Source organism: Alexandromys fortis, unplaced genomic scaffold (assembly GCF_014885135.2).
Source record: "Alexandromys fortis isolate MF-2015 unplaced genomic scaffold, M_Fortis_MF-2015_v1.1 scaffold_176, whole genome shotgun sequence".
Taxonomy (NCBI): Eukaryota; Metazoa; Chordata; class Mammalia; order Rodentia; family Cricetidae; genus Alexandromys; species Alexandromys fortis.
Genome location: NW_026068070.1, coordinates 822,096 through 838,510, shown reverse-complemented (window position 1 = coordinate 838,510; position 16,415 = coordinate 822,096). Strand labels below are relative to the sequence as shown.

The 16,415-nt window shown below is 43.5% G+C and overlaps 1 protein-coding gene across 1 annotated transcript in view; it reads left to right on the top strand.

Moving 5' to 3' along the window:
• Stxbp3 (syntaxin binding protein 3) overlaps nt 1-14,917 on the top strand; it is a 49,792-nt gene extending 34,875 nt beyond the window's left edge. The window contains exons 12-19 of the mRNA XM_050120947.1: nt 1,418-1,483; nt 2,522-2,602; nt 3,966-4,104; nt 4,708-4,814; nt 5,938-6,030; nt 7,946-8,031; nt 10,648-10,799; nt 11,662-14,917. Coding sequence (XP_049976904.1) covers nt 1,418-1,483; nt 2,522-2,602; nt 3,966-4,104; nt 4,708-4,814; nt 5,938-6,030; nt 7,946-8,031; nt 10,648-10,799; nt 11,662-11,756 — 819 coding nt within the window. The 3' untranslated portion in view covers nt 11,757-14,917. The remainder of the gene's footprint in view (nt 1-1,417; nt 1,484-2,521; nt 2,603-3,965; nt 4,105-4,707; nt 4,815-5,937; nt 6,031-7,945; nt 8,032-10,647; nt 10,800-11,661) is intronic.
• The last annotated feature ends 1,498 nt before the right edge of the window (nt 14,918-16,415 follow it).

Here is a 16,415-nt window from a genome sequence, read left to right as displayed (position 1 = left end):
CCTTCTTTCTCCCAACATTCAGTTTAGTTTTCCCCACCTAGCTCTACTCTGCTAAGCCACTGGCTGAAATAGATTTATTCATTAACCAATAAAAGCAACACATAGACATAAGGACTTACCACACCATGCTCCCAAGTACTGAGATTAAAGTCCTGTGCCGCTCTGCCAGGTTTTTGGTATTGATGTATAGTATTGAGGTTTTTGGTATTGAAGTATAGTACACAAGTGAGTGCACAGATCGTAATGTGTGCTCGCTGGCTATTCATGTGTATACATGCCCATGTTATTGTCCTCTAATGTTAGTGCACAGATCGTAATGTGTGCTCGCTGGTTGTTCATGTGTACACATTCCCATGTTATTGTCACACTAATGTTACTGTACATTTTCTTTTGGGCGTTTTTATAAATAGCATTAGTTTTAAGATTCTATTTTGTTAGAATATAAAATATAGGTGATTTTGTAAATTTTTACTATGGGTCCAGTGACCCTGTAATCAACTTACTTCCTTAATCCTAATACTTAGTTTAAAGATTAGATTTTGTTTGTTCGTTTGTTTTGTTTTTTGAGACAGGGTTTCTCCGAATAGCCCTGCCTGTCTATTTAGAGTTATTTCCTTCTCAATATTAGCTAAATCCCAGGGGATCTGAAATAGCTTTTTACCTCTTTTGTTTTTAGTTTTGGTTATTTGAGATGTGGTCTAGATGTCTGCAGTGTTTACTTAAATCTTTTTGTTTTGTCTGTATCAGAGAATGCTACCGTGTCCTTAGCACTGAGACTCTTCTGAAATCTCTGTCTGGGCTTAATTACCCATGTTAGTTTTCTCTGCTGGATCCTTGAGCAGTGTAGGGCTAAGGACACCTACCACACATGGTTATATTTCTGTTGGTTCCTTCCCCTCTGTACCTCTTAGCTTCGGGAGCCGGCCTAGGCAGCCCTCAGTAACTGCCTGGGGACAGGAGGCTGATCTCAGTGATCACCTGCTTTGCTTCCGCCTCCTCGCTGGTTGTCCGCTGCCCAGAAGGACTTTTTCATCTGTCCACATGGAAGAGTGTGACAGAGTCAGAAGTCTCCTAACATTATTTTAAAGCTTAGCTCATTTATTAAATTAGCTGTTTTTTTTTTAAAAAAAAAAAACCTTTATTTAACTTTATTTCATGCACATTGGTATAATGATGTCAGATTCTCTTGAACTGGAGCTACAGACAGCTGCAAGCTGCCATGTGGGTGCTGGGAATTGAACCCCAGTCCTCTGGAGGAGCAGTCAGTGCTCTTAACCACTGAGCCATCTCACCAGCCCCCTTAGCTGGGTTTATTAGGACTTAAAAGCTCTGGATTGGAAGCTATAATGTGGAGTAACTGAATCATGGGCTTGCTTAAGTTTATTTGTCTTTTATTGTATTTGTTTGTTTTTCCTAGACATCACTTAGCGCTCTTACCCAGCTGATGAAAAAGATGCCCCACTTCCGAAAACAGATGACGAAGGTAAGCCATGGCCTGTGTGAGACTCTGCCTCTGAGTGCTTGTCTGCTCCTGTGGTTGGGCTTAGCCGTGCCCTGGCGTAGTTAGTTGCAGGTGTCCTCCCAGTCTTTCCTATAGAGCTGAGAATTCCCAGTTAACCACACTAGCCTCTGACTTTTCTAGCTACGTCATCTGTATTTTGTAAATCTTTTTAAAAAAAATATTTGTCTTAAACAGCTGAACAGAATAATTTTAGTATTTCTCGACCTCAAAGAAAAAGTCAGTATGAGATTATCTAGTGGCTGTTTCGTTTGTTTCTTGTGTTGGGCACCAACCCTGCATTTCCTTAAATTAATAGTAACAAATTAGATTTAAAATCATGTAAATCCAGATAAACTCACTCGTTTTCTTTCCATTCTTTTCCCTTTGTCTCTTCTTCCGTGTATCTGTCCATTTATCCATTGGTCCATCCATCTTTGGTAGAGCTGGGTTAAGACTCATTCTAGTTCGCACTGAACTGGAACTCCCCTAACTCAGGCTTGTGTCAGACGTGAGGCAATCCTCTGGCCTCATCCTCGAGACTGCTGGTACTGTCAGTGTGAGGCACAGCCGCAGCCTCAGCCAGCCCAGCCTTTCCTAGAATAGCTGTCTTTGCACATTTTTATAATCTTTGAGCCCAGTTAAGAACCAGTAATGTAAAAGAAACCTTTTGTTTTGTTTTGTTTTGTTTTTTTGAGTCAGGGTTTCTCTGGCTCTGTAGGCCAGGTTGTCCTCGAAGTCACAGAGATCCACCAGCCTGTCTCCCGAGTGCTGGGATTAAAGGCGTGTACCACCACTATCCAGTTTAAAAGAAACCTTTTGTTTGTTGTTCTTCAGGAGTTGACTTTTTTTCCCCTTATCCAAGTTTTTGTTACTCTACAGACTCCATGCGATTCAGCACTATGTTGTTTTTGCTGTCTGCAGGCAAACAACCCATAGACATAATTTTTTAAAGAAGTTGGATATCAGTTACACAAAAAGTAACTAAAATGTTATAAATAATTACTTCCCTCTGTTTTTCAGCAAGTTGTCCATCTTAACTTGGCTGAAGATTGCATGAATAAGTTTAAGCTGAATATCGAGAAGCTCTGCAAAACTGAGCAGGTATGTGCAGGGCCAGGACACCCGCTTCTGTGGTAGAGTTCCAGAGCAGCTGTGTAAGCCAGCATGCGGCCTCCGCTCAGTGCAGCAGCTGAGCTCCACACAGTCACAGAGTCTTAGACAGGGACTGACCTAGGCAGTATTGATGCCTGGTTCCCTGCTTCCTTACTCAGCTTTGTGTCACTTTAACAAATACCTGAAATGATAATCTTATTTTAGCTCACGGTTTTGGTTGGTTGTGTTTGTTTTAGATGTTGGGGCACACTTGGCTGAGAATACTTGAGATCTACAGGGTTTTGTTCTTTTTTTTTTTTTTTTTTTTTTTTTGGTTTTTCGAGACAGGGTTTCTCTGTAGCTTTGGAGCCTGTCCTGGAACCAGCTCTTGTAGACCAGACTGGCCTCAAACTCACAGATCTGCCTGCCCCTGCCCCCTGAGTGCTGGGATTAAAGGCGTGCGAAACCACCGCCCAGCAAGATTTACAGTTTTATGATCAATTCACTTCACTGCTTTTGGGTGTGTGGCACATTATAGCAGAGATGTGTGGTACAAAGAAGCCAAGAGATAGACAGAGATAGATAGGCAGTTCTACTGTCCCCAAAGACTTGATGACCTCCTTTAGCTCCCTGCTCTTAATTCCCTCCACCTCTCAGAAGCACCAGAGGACAAAATCCTTACCACATGGTCCTTTGGGGCCATCCTAGGTCCATACTGTAGAACCAACATTGACAAGTCGTTCCTCCTGCTCTGTGGTCTTGCAGTGTGCGTTGTGGAGTGATTTAAATTACTAGAGCATCTTTTCGAGGCTCTGTCAGAGTTCGGTGCAAGTACTCTATCCTGCAGCAGTCTACACAGCGTCACACATACACAGTTCCTAAGCTGTGCAGAGCATCACATTAGCAGAAATTGAATGCGAGTTATTTGCACTGTTAACTATTCTGGTAGCCACATTACAAAGGAAAAAAAGGAGTTAAATTTGGTAATAAATTTGACTTAACCTAATATGTTTGTTTTATTGTTTCAGCATGTAATTAATATAAAAACTGTTAGTGAGATATTTTCTGTTCTTTCACACGTGTTCAGAAATCCATTGTTGGCGCCCAGCGCACATCCCGACTAGACAAGCACATGAGAAGTGCTCTCACCCTCATTGGTGGTGACTGCCGCAGTGCCCAGCCTGGGTTGTCATGACTGTCTTCCCCTCTGGTTTGCTTTATGGCCATCTGTGTTTTGTGTGGTGAATAGTTTGCAGCCAACGTTCACATTTCCTGTATTATGTCATCAGGGTTCCACAACTAATGATAGATGCTTTTGACCAGAAGGTAAATTTGGATTGTGGAGCACTGTCTGCATTTTACTGTCCTTCAGGACCTGGCACTGGGAACAGATGCAGAGGGGCAGCGAGTAAAGGACTCCATGCTGGTGCTCCTCCCAGTGCTGCTCAACAAAAACCATGACAACTGCGACAAGATCCGCGCAGTTCTGCTCTATATCTTCGGTATCAACGGTAACAACGCCTGCTTACCTCTGCGACTCTGCTAATGTAGTCGCTCGGAAATCACTTAGATTCTTTGTACATTTACCTACTGTATATTATTTCTGTGTGTGTGGTGGGGATCATAATGCCTATGACTAGAGATTATTTTATATCCAGGTTTTAGCATCCACCAGTGCTGACCATTACTTACGTGGTATCTACTCTGTGGTCTTGCAGGTTGGGTACATTTTGAAGTCCGGTTTTCTCCTTCCACCATGTGGGTTCCAGGGACCAAACCCAGGTTGTCAGTCTTAGCAGCAAGCCTCACGAGCACCTTTACCCACTGAGCCATCGCCTTAGCCCCCAACACATTTTTAAAATAGTTTGTTACTCGCCGCCGTAAGGGAATCCTAAGAAACCCGGAAGTAAATGCTAGTTAAGGTGACTAAAAAGAAATAGGAAACAGAGAAGACTAGAAGGGACATGAGTTTGTTTTTGTTTTTGTTTTTGTTTTTTTTTGTGTGTGTGTGTGTGTGTTTTTTTAAGCTTTAGTCCTCGTACTAATTACTCCAAACCTAGAATTAGTTTTGGTAGCAGTTATCTGACTGTGCACTCTGCTTTCCCTTCCTTAAGGAACGACTGAAGAAAATTTGGACAGACTGATCCACAATGTGAAGATAGAAGATGACAGTGACATGATTCGGAACTGGAGTCACCTTGGCGTTCCCATCGTTCCCCCAGTAAGGGAGTGTGCACGGAAGCTTGCACACGTGTGTGTCTGTGTGTCTGGAGGGGAATGTGACTAAAGTAATCCCATACTAGCTCCGAATAGGGTATAATAAGGAGTTCTTTATTTAAGAGGCGATGCACAGATTACAACGGGAAACAGGAACAGAATCCAGCATCCAGGTTGTGGGGGGCGGGGGCAAGCTGGTGGGCCTGGGTCTTTTTGGTACCCAAGGCCACGCCCAACCTGGTCCAGCCTCTCAAAGGCCATGGCTGAAGGAGGTTCCCCATGTGTCTGTCTGTCTGTGTGTGTGTGCGTGCATGCATTAACTACTTTTGGACTTAGGCACACTGCCATTGCACCATAAGGTCCTTACATTAACTGTTTTTGTTGATGGGAATCTTATAGACATTCTTGACTTCATCTTATAGAATTTGATTATTAAGTAAGCAGTTGGGATTTTTGTTTTCATTTTCTGTGTCAAGGTCTCATGTAGTCCAGGCTGGTCTCAAACTTGCTATGTTTAAGGATAACCTTAAACACCTGTCTCTACCTTTCTAGTGCTGGGTTACAGTTGCGCCTACCACACTGGCATATGTGGTGCTGGGAACTACTAGGCAAGTGCTCTGGCCACCTGAGCTGTGCACCTACCCCTGATGTTCTTTTCTAAATACTTTTCTCTCATTGATTCACCTGTGCCGGTAGTGCAGAGAGAAATCACATCCCCCGGAAACAGTTTAGGCTCAGACTGGGCACGCAGCTCGGTGGTGTGGCCCTCGCCTAGTATATCTGAGGCCCTTGGTTCAGTCTGCAGTACTACAAATAAATGATAAATAAGCAAAAATAAGGCTCAGAGTCAAATTTGAAAGCTCTTCATTTAGAACACTCTTTCCCACCAAGTTTCATGATACTTTTATGTAAATTAACCCTTTATGACACTCAAATTTACTGTGAAGGTGTAGATACTGTTAAGTGACCTCACATGCGCCAAGTTGGTGTGATTTCTTTCTCTCTCTCTTTTTTTTTTAAAGTAGGCTGTTTTCCTGTTAAATGGAATGCAGAGTTGCTGGTAATTAAACCTTCTTTAGAAAATGCAAGTGACATTCTGAAATGATCTGTCCCTTTAATTCTGTTAGTCCCAGCAAGCCAAGCCAGTAAGGAAAGACCGGTCTGCAGAAGAGACCTTCCAGCTCTCCCGGTGGACACCCTTCATCAAGGACATCATGGAGGTAAGATCACAGCCTCCCACTAACCCGAGTACCGCCTGTGGCTGCGCCTTACTCTTGTCTACTGTCATTGTGAGCATAGCTGACGTGCAGGGTGTCTGGAGTGCTTGCAGGGTCACAAAAGAAAGTTTTATCTACTGGGATTTCATAGGCAGAGAAGCTTTTGAAGTCTTAGGGACCTCAGGAAAATTCATCACTATCTGTAAATTTTTAAAAAAAATGAGCACACACATTTCTTGAGAAACATTGCTGTTCTTTTAAATAACTATGTAGCATAAATTAATTTGAATGACAGTTGGACACAATGACATTTCGATATTACTTAGTAAATGATAAGCTGGGCAGTGGTGGCACACGCCTTTAATCCCAGCACTCAGGAGGCAGAGACAGGCGGATCTCTGAGTTCAAAGACAGCCAGAGCTAAACAGAGAAAACCTTATCTTGAAACAAAAAGCAAAAAACTGAAAAGTATGTGATTAAACTGTAGTTTGTTGTTAGAGTCGTCAGGTGGATTGCTTTTTTTAGTGCTGTTTCTCTTAGAAAATATTAATTTATAGGAATTATAAAAAACATTCTTCCAGCTTTCCTTTGACTAATTATAGCTCTAATTTCTACTTTCCTTTCAGTGCTAATGCTCTTGCTATTATTCTGCTTTTCAAAACTAATTTTACATCACTTGTAAATGCATGAAGACATCTGAAAAGTGTAAGGAACTTAGACTTTGTCTTCTGCGATGTAAGTTGCCTCCTACCCCAACAGTGATTATCCAGGAACAGTTTCTGTATAATTACCCTTGTTGTAACTCTTTAACAAGGTTTTCATGCTAAATCCAGAAACTGCACATTGGCTCTGTGGCTGTCTACGGCTTCTAGGGTTTCTCCTAACTTAAAACATGATTTCTTCCTCTCTGGCAGTCTTGTTTGTTTGTTTGTTTTGTTGCTTTTGTTGTGAGACAGGGTTTTGCTGTGTAGCTTTGGAGCCTGTGCTGGAACTCACTCTGTAGCCCAGGCTGGCCTCAAACTCACAGAGATCTGCCTGCCTCTGCCTTCCGAGCACTGGGATTAAAGGCGTGCACCACCACCTCCCAGCTCTCTAGCAGTCTTACTAAAATCCCCTTGAATTGCTTTGTCCTTCTGGGTCCACTTTTCTTTGCCATCATCTGTAAAGCAAATTGTATTGACTAATAAAAAATGGAACCATAATAAATTCTAAAATATGAGCATAAACTTGACTGATCAAATATATACTGCTGTATTAATAAAGCATTCATAATCTGTTTATATAATCCAAACATATACATAGCATATCATAAAATGTAGCACTGAGAAAAGAGGGAGTTTTTTTTAAAAACCCAGTGAACAGAAACCCATTCCACAGCCATTGGATTGTCCTCAGTGTCTCAGGGTTAGGTCTGTGCATTCTGTTTCAGAGGCACTGCCATGAGGGACAGTGGCCTGCGTGCCACTTAGGAACTCCAGTATCCCTAGAGCTGACAGGTTCTCAGACCACTGCAGACCCCCAGTAAAGAAAGGCAGATCTGAAGTGTGTGTTGGTTTATTATGTGAGTAAACTAGTACATTCATTTTTAAGCTTACTTTTATTAATTTAATTGTGTGTGTGTATGTTTGGGTATGTGCGCGTGAGTGCAGGTGCCCATGGAAACCAGAGGCATGGGATCCTGGAGCTAGAGTTACAGGCAGTGTGAGCTGATGAGGGTGCTGGGAACTAAATTTCAGTCTCCAGAAAAGCAGTAAGTGCTCTTTCCCACTGAGCCGTCTCTCCAGCCCCAGTGTATTCATTTTTACTGCAAGACTTACGGGTGTAAAGAAGGGCTGTGCACCTTTAATCTCATTAGAGCTGTGTACAGAACAAATTTCTGGTACTACATTTTCTTGATGCTTAATGGTTTTCTTCCTAGGATGCCATCGATAATAGGTTGGATTCCAAAGAATGGCCATATTGTTCCCGGTGCCCAGCAGTGTGGAATGGCTCTGGAGCTGTGAGGTAAACCTATAAACAAAGTCACTAAAATGTTTGTGCTAGGAGGCTACAGACAGTGATTGAAGATGCTGCACAGTGTTCTCTCTGAAGCATGTAGTAATGTAAAAGGTAGTTTTCTTCAACTGTAACCTAATCAGATGAAAATTATAATACAGAATACTTTCATGAAACTGGCACCTCCCCACACACCTGCCTCCTTTTATAGCATAGTTCCCTCCCTCCCTCCCTCCCTTCCTCCCTCCCTCCTTCCCTTCCTCCCTCCCTTCTGTTTTGTGCTCTGATTTATTCTCCTATTTTTCTTGTCTTCTGAGTTTAGTCACTTACCCGTATGTCTATTCTTCTTTCCTAACTATATTTCTTCCTATGGAACTTACTGAATTCTGCTTTGCAGGGCTTTGGGTTTGGGTATTTTTACTACTGTATGTGGATGCAGAAATGACACAGCACTTGTGCAGAAGTCAAAAGACAACTTAGGAGAAAGTTCTCCCCGCTACCATGTGGGTCCTGAAAACTGAACTCAAGCCATCAGGCCTGGCAGCAAGCGAGCCGCTTTATCTAAGGAGCCGTCTCAAGGCCCGTGTAGGGTTTTCTCTTGATATTTGGCTGCTTTCAATTTAACAGTGTTATGTCGACATGCAGTTCTCTCTTGCTTATTCTACCTGGGAGTTTGTTGTGTTTCTTTCGTCTTTATCAAGTTTGGGGGGTTTCGGTGTTGTATTTTTGAGTGATCCCTTTCTCTCACACTCTGAAGACTGGCGTTGTCCTGGAGTCGCTGGAGCTCTGCTTTCCCTTGGTTCTACAGTTGTCTTCCCGTTTACCTTTAGTTCCTTTGAGGGTCAGGGCTGCTCTCTGCACGTCTGTTGACTGTATTTCATTGTGCGGCATGTCTGCATTTGTCGTTGGGTCTCTGCAGTTTCTGCTTCTGACATTTGTTTCGTTAGTCTGTGGTGCTGAAGGTGAAACCTAGACTAGGTGAGCGCATCACGGCGAAGTCACTGCCAGTCAGCTCTCGTGTCATTTCTGCTGAGCCTGCACTGGTGAACGACATCTTTACAGTCTACATTCAGACAGGTGTAGATGTGATGTGGATAGAATCTGCTTTGAAGACTGCTCAGTACAGCCTCTGCTTTTACTAAATGCACGTTCTGCCAAAGTACAGATCACAGCACATTGTGTCTTTGCATGTTCACTACCCTTTATTGAAATGCATCTTTTAGAGAATGTAGTAGAGCAACTCCTGAGTTGCTTTCTGTGGTGACCTTTTGAAGATTTATTTTAATTATGAGTATATTTGGGAAAGTGTGTGCAAATGTCCACACAGCCCAGATATATTGGATCCATCTCCTGGAGCTGGAGTCACAGGCAGCTGTGAACCGAGCTTGAATTCTGCAAGAGTAATACCCACCGTCGGAGCCTCTCTCCAGCCCCTTTTGGTATAATTGTGTAGACTTAAACTGTAGACTTTTTCTCTCTTGCTGTGTAGAGTCGCATAGGCCTTTGGAGTTTGTTTATTTTCAGCTTGACTCTAGCAGTTGTTTCTATCTGTGTAGTTTAATGATCAACAGTTGTCTGGACAGACATTGTCATTACTTCAGGTATGTGCCTTCCATCCCCCATTGATCACACCGAGGCCTGAAGAATACGCTCTCCCATGGCCAGCTCTCGGGCCCGCTCTTTCCCTTCCCATCTTTTCCCAGATGGTCTTGAGTCTCCCTGCATGTGAGTGGATGAGCAGTTAGCTAGCACAGTCTACAGAGCATGTCCTTGGGTTTTGTTTTGCTGTTGTTTTTTTGATTTTTGGTTCCTCAGGACATTCCTGTTCCACTTCTGACAGATGTGATGGACACCACAGCTGTCCTTGCTTGGGTCCAAACAGTGTTTGGCCATCATCCAGTTGTGGAATCCCAGCAGTGGCTGTCCCAGTACCACTAGGTCCTCTCCCCTTCTTGTCTTCAGATCTCACTCTTGCAGGATTTCACCTCTGATTTCCTAAAAATTTCAGCACATAGACTTTTCAGGGATAATAGGTTCTCATATTAAATAAAAGAGGAAGCTGGAAGGGTAGCTCAGAGGTTAGGAGCTCTAGCTGCTCTTCCAGAGGATCCAGGTTCAATTCCCAGGACCCACGTGACAGTTCACAACTGTCTGTAACTCCAGTTCCAGGGGATCCAATACCCTTCTCTGCATACATGTGGTGCACAGACTTACATGTAGGCAAAACAGCCATGTACACAAAATGAAAATTTAAAAATATTTTAAACATTAAAATAAAATAACATTAGCCTTATAAGTAAAAATGCTGAGCTAGACTTAGTGGTTTTTATTTTAGGTTTTAGAATTAAGGTGTTGTGTGTGTGTGTGTGTGTGTGTGTGTGTGTGTGTGTGTGTGTGTGTATCCATCTCCTAGGCCAGCCTTGAGTTCTCTGTCCTACTATCTTATCCTCCCAAATAAAACTGTAAGTGATTTATTCAAATTGAAATCTGGAGTGAAGCGGTTGCCTTTGCCTACTGTGGTGAAATTGTACCCTGATTCCTTACTTCATTAAGATCAAGACAGCTGGTTCCAAAGGTAAGTTTAAGAATGGTTATAATGTGTTTGTTTTATTTTTTACTTTCTAGTGCTCGCCAGAAACCCAGAGCTAGCTATTTAGAGCTGGACCGGAAAAATGGGTCCAGGCTGATTATTTTTGTGATTGGAGGAATTACATACTCTGAGATGCGCTGTGCTTATGAAGTTTCTCAGGCACATAAATCCTGTGAGGTTATTATTGGTAAGACTTCTGTCTTTTCTGTTTCTTAAATGTTTAAGGCAATGTTTTGTAAAATTCCTGAAGTTTTTTTCTTCCTAGTTGGTATTTTGATAATTTTATTTTAAAATATCCTGTTTTTAGGGGCTTGAGCTTGTTCCTTTAAAACTGTGCCTTCTGATATTATTTGCTGTGGTCATTAAGTACTTTTGTGACATATTAATGCATTTTTACTTCAGAAGTGTTTGTTTTCACATATATGGATCTAACATGAGGCCTGTGTGGAACTGAGTTTGAAAACCAGCCTGGGCTAGCAATGGATAAAAAATGCTTGCCGTGCGAGTCCGGCAGCCTCCAGGCCCAGAGCCCATGGTGTTGGGAGAGAACACTCTCCTGAGAGTCATCCTCTGGCCTCCATGCTGTGCCACGGCACACATGTATTGCATGTATGCATGCGTGTGCATACACACTAATAGTGAAGTCAATTAGAATTTTTCCCAGTGAAGCCACTCATAGGTAAAGTCTCCTAGCCCAGAGTGCTGCAGAGCTGTGTGCCAGGCTTTGAGTCCCAGCGCTGCAGGGCTGTGTGCCAGGCTTCTCTGCCCGCAGACGACGGCTGCTACAGTTTTGTGCCGAGGACAGGAAATCCCCGTTTTTCTCTTTTCTGGACACCAGTCTGTAGCACAGATCACACAAAACACTAAGATGGGAGGACTGTGTTTCTGAAGAGTCGCTGAGCATGCTCAGTGACATGGCCAGTGCGGCTTCTGTAAAAACTCTGTCGGAGGTGTTGTTCAAACACACCGGGCATTGGTGTATGGGAAGGACAAGATTTTAAGCCAAAGAAGTTTTTCTAATTCTGAAAATTTACAATTTCTTCCACCAGGTTCTACACATATTTTAACACCCAGAAAACTGCTGGATGATATAAAAATGCTGAATAAATCAAAGGACAAAGTTTCTTTTCTTAAGGAAGAGTAGCTTTTTTATTACTGTTTAAGGGTTTTGTTAATATGTTCAACTAAAACAGAAGACGTTGCTGTTATAATTTAAACAATGTAAATATTTTATGGAATAATGTGCTTTTCAAGTATACTCTTAAGGGACTTTATTATTGGATTTACCATTTCTAATAATTTAAATACTGTTGCTGCTTTGTACAAGATACAACATTTAAGTGCTTTCTAACCAGGAAGTTCACCTCTGGAGCAGAATCTGTTAGAGATATGGGTGGTTTTTACAGCCACCTATATACATACTAATTACTTACTGGATACTTACACTGAAATACAGTGTTTTGGGGCAAAATAATTTTGAATGAAGAGATTATAAAACTAAAAACTGTAAATGTATGTATGATAGAATTATTTCCTATAAGTGCAGTTTCTTAAAACTGAAATAATTTTTAATGTATAAAATAATTCCAATTATTAATATGATTTTACTGTGTATATTACCTGCAAGATACTCTTAAAGAACACAGTTTTATAGGTTTGAGATCATGATGCTCAAGTTAGAAACCAAAAATAATCATGAACATTCTAAGAAAATAAATACATAGTTATCAAATTTTTCTGAGTTTTTTCTCTTTTTTGACTCTGAATTGGAGCCAGAAAGAAGAAAAAGAAGAGCCTGTAATACTTCCATCAACTCAATATCTAATGATTTTCAAAACCAATATATTGTCTGTGTGAAGTTCGGTGATGCAGACAGATTTGCAGGTGTGTGTTCCATAGGGGAGCATCTTTTTCAGATCTCTGCCTGACTGTGGAGCGTTCTAACTTTGAATTGCTCCTGTTCAGAGTTTTGTTTTTATAAGTAATGCTGCACTATCTGCCAACTTGCATAAACATTTCCATAATGCAAATAGCTACCGTGGCCCAGCACGTGTGCTTAGACCTTTGGTGGGTCTCACTGCGTTGTTATTGTCCCTCCAGGGCTGGGATCAGACACAAGTGCTCTACCGCTTTATAACTGTTGTAGTCGGGGTTCTCTAGAGTAACAGAGCTCAGACTGGATCATGATCCCCACCCCAACCCCCTCTATCCGCTGATCTAACAGCGGCTGCCTATAAACAGAAAGTCAGTGGGAGAAGGGGACAGAGGGGGAACTGGGGTTGCTATATAAAATGAAAATGGATTTTTTCAAAAATATATTTAAAAGATAAACAGAAAGCCCAGCAATCCAGCAGTTGTTCAGTCCACGAGGCTGACTGTCTCAGCTGGTCTTCATATACGCCAGACCTGAAATAGGCTGGAAGGCCAGTGAAGGAGGGACTTGCTGGCGAGGGCAGCAAGCCCGCACAGAGCAGAGCTTCCTTCTGTGTCTATATAGGCTGCCAGCAGAGCATGCGGCCAGATGAGAGGTGGGTCTTCCCACCTCAAAGATCTGTTAGAAGTGGGGCTTCTCACTTAGAATGATTTAATTAAGCAAAAATCCCTCACAGGTCACAGGTGTGCCCACCAGCCATTTCTGGGTGTTATTTAATTCCACATATAGTCAAGTGGGCAGCAAGAACAGCCAGCACAATTGTTATGCAAGCGTTTATAACTTTTCTCTCTGGGCTCCAGAACTTCGCCCTAGGAGTATAAATTCAGTTTCTCTTAGACCATTTGACAATCCGCAGTTACTTCCATCCGACTGAACACACGTTAATGTATGAAGTGTGTGTTCAGTTGACTCCAGGCTGTCGGCATTGTTTTACCACCCCCCCCCCCCCAAACCACTGAGAGGAAAACCTGCAAGTGAAATTTTTTAGGTTTTAAAGTGGAGGTCTGTCATTCAGAAGCATTTTTTTTGTCAAAATTTGGAAGGCGGGAAGAAGGCAAAGGCCATCTGGGCAGCCGCGCCAGTGCGGCCTGTTGTCTGGAGCAGTCTCGCCCAGTCTTAGGGCCTCGGTACCTGTTTCCTGCCTGCCCTTGTGGTCAAACTGACAGTGGCCTTAATTCCTGTTTTCTATATCTGTGGACTGTTCAGTGGTTTTGTAAGGATCTAATTCTTTCTTTTTTTTTTTTTTTGAGATTATAATATAATTACAATGTCTCTCCCTTCCCTCTAAACCCTCCCTGCTCACCTTCAAATTCATGGCTTTTTTTCCACTAATTATTATTGTATGCATATATATTCCTAAATATAACCTGTCCAGTCCATATAATGCTGATTTTCTCTTAAACCCCTTTCTGTTTAAAATAGATGATATGGCCTGTGATACCACGGGGGCCTCGGTGGCAGCCCAGCCCAAGCGCTGCTAAGGGACATGTCTGGTCTGTCATCCTGCTGCAGCTGGGGTCAGTGGTGACGGTCATGACCTGTGTTGGCCCAGAGGTCATTAGAACCATGCTGTACTGAGCCAGCCCCACCCTTCACTGGGTACCACAGGGGTGACCTCCCCCCAACACACACCCCTTGCCACAGGCATGTACTTCACCTGGCTGCACAGTAGAGCAGATCCTGTGGTAGGGATGCAGCCAAGCCAACCCTGAGGGAGTGAGAACCGGAGAGCTGACCCTGCTCCCCTCCCACCACACCTATATCAGTCAGGAGAGACGGCCCTGTACCCTGCTGGGCAAAACAGCTGGCCCTGGAGACATGCTAGGGGGGGACCCAGATCTGAGGACCTTGCTGCAGGCTGCAGAGGGTGAGGTGGCCGAGAGAGCGCTGGAGAGCTCACCCAGTAGTGATACGGGCAATTGCTAACCCAGCTACCAGCTGGGCCAGAACCAGGGCTGTGAGGTGGCCCACCCCGGCATCCACGGAATCTATGAACTTTTGGAGCACGTGAAGGGGACGAAAACTACAGATCCAAAACAACAGGATCTCCATGACACCGGACAACAACAGAGTATCCAAGAGAGAGCAGAAACCAAAGGCCTCCAGCCAGACCGATGATATTTACAAGTATGAACGGACTAATGGGTAAACTGTGTCTCAGTGGGCCACACTGCAGCTTCCGCCGCGACAAGACTGTGTGTGTGTGGTTTAGTTGTTGTTTGGTGGTGCTGGGCGGTGATGGCAGTGGTTCTGGTGGTGATGGTGGCGGCAGCGGCCACGGCAGTGGTCTTGGTGGTGGTGTTGGCGGTGGTGCTGGTGGTGGAGTGAGGTAAGTAGGATCAGACTGGAGTGCATGATGGGAAATTCACAAAGAATCAATAAAAGTTTGTTGTTGTTGTTTTTGTTTTTTTAAGATTATTTACCTTCCAGACAACCAGGGTTCAATTCCCAGTACCCACATAAGTGGCGGCCACAGGCATTTGGTACACTTACATACAAGGGTGCAAAACCTTCATACACATAAAGTTCATAAATCTTTAAAAAGAAAAAAGATAGCTAGAGGAGTTTGTTTATTTCCTGTAGGCTTTGTGATCACCCTCCACTGTTAAGGATGCGCTGGAGGAGTCTGGAGCTGAGTTCACTGCGCCCCATCTCGGGCAGGAGAGAGCCCGGACTCACAGGGTCAGGAGTACAGTTCTACATAACCAGCTGGGTTTTCTAGTGTGCTAGCAGAACAGAATTAGAAGAAAGGACATCCCTGAGCTAGGACAGGAGAGCACAGCTTCAGACTGAGCAAGTCCCCTTGCAGATCAGAACTTGCTGGGGTGTTTGTTCGTTTGTTTGTTATGGAGACTGGTCTCTCTGTGTGGCCTTGACTGTCTTTAATGCCTCTGCCCATTCTTTTATTTCTTGAACTAGTTGTGTTTCAGTGAGTACTCATAACGATCCAGACATTGGGGAAATAAAAACTTACACTTAGAATATGGTTTAATAAGACAAAGGTAGGATGTGGTTTATTTTATCTTTAAATCGAATGTGTAGGACCTAGGATTTCATGGACTTGTTTCAAAGAATCCATGGTTTTTTATTTATTTTTTAAGATCTATTTTTACTTTAGTTGTTTCTATTTTGCCTATGCATCACGTGAGTGCAGTACCTGTGGAGACGGGAACAGGGTGTCAGATCCCCTGGGTGTCGGGTCCGCTGGAACAGCAGTTACAGACTACTCTGAGCCGCCACGTTGGTCCTGGAAATCAAATCTGGACCCTCTGGAAAAGCAGCTGCTGAACCATCCCTCCAGCCCTTATCCATAAATGCTTTAAAAATGTGCATGATTGTGTAAGTGCAAATACCCCTTGTAGGAGGACAGCACAGGAAGGCAGGTTTGGTGACTTTATCTGGGTCTCAGGGACAAACCCCGATGTGCAGAACTGCTGAGTTGCATAAGAAAGTTTAAACAGCCAGAGACGTGTACAATTAAAAATTTATTTCAACTATTTGTATGAGTATTTTGTGTGTATGTGTGACTGTGCATCATATGCATGCAGTGTACCCACAGAGGCAGAGGGCATCGGATCCCCTGGAACTGGAGCCACAGACAGTTGTGATCTGCCGTGTGGGTGCCGGGAATGGAACCCACGTCCCCTGGAAGAGCAGTCAGTGCTCTTGACTGCTGCTGAGCCGTCTCCAGCACAAAGTGTACGGCACTGCATTCTCAGTGTTATTTCTTGTGGAGAGCCAGTGTGAGGGGGAAGGGCCGAGACCACTGCAGGGTCAGCCCTCTCCGCCCCGTGGATTCTGGGGACCCAGCTCAGGTTGCCAGCCCTGGAGAGGGTGCCCTCTCTAGCCATCTTAGCAGCCCAGGAGGGT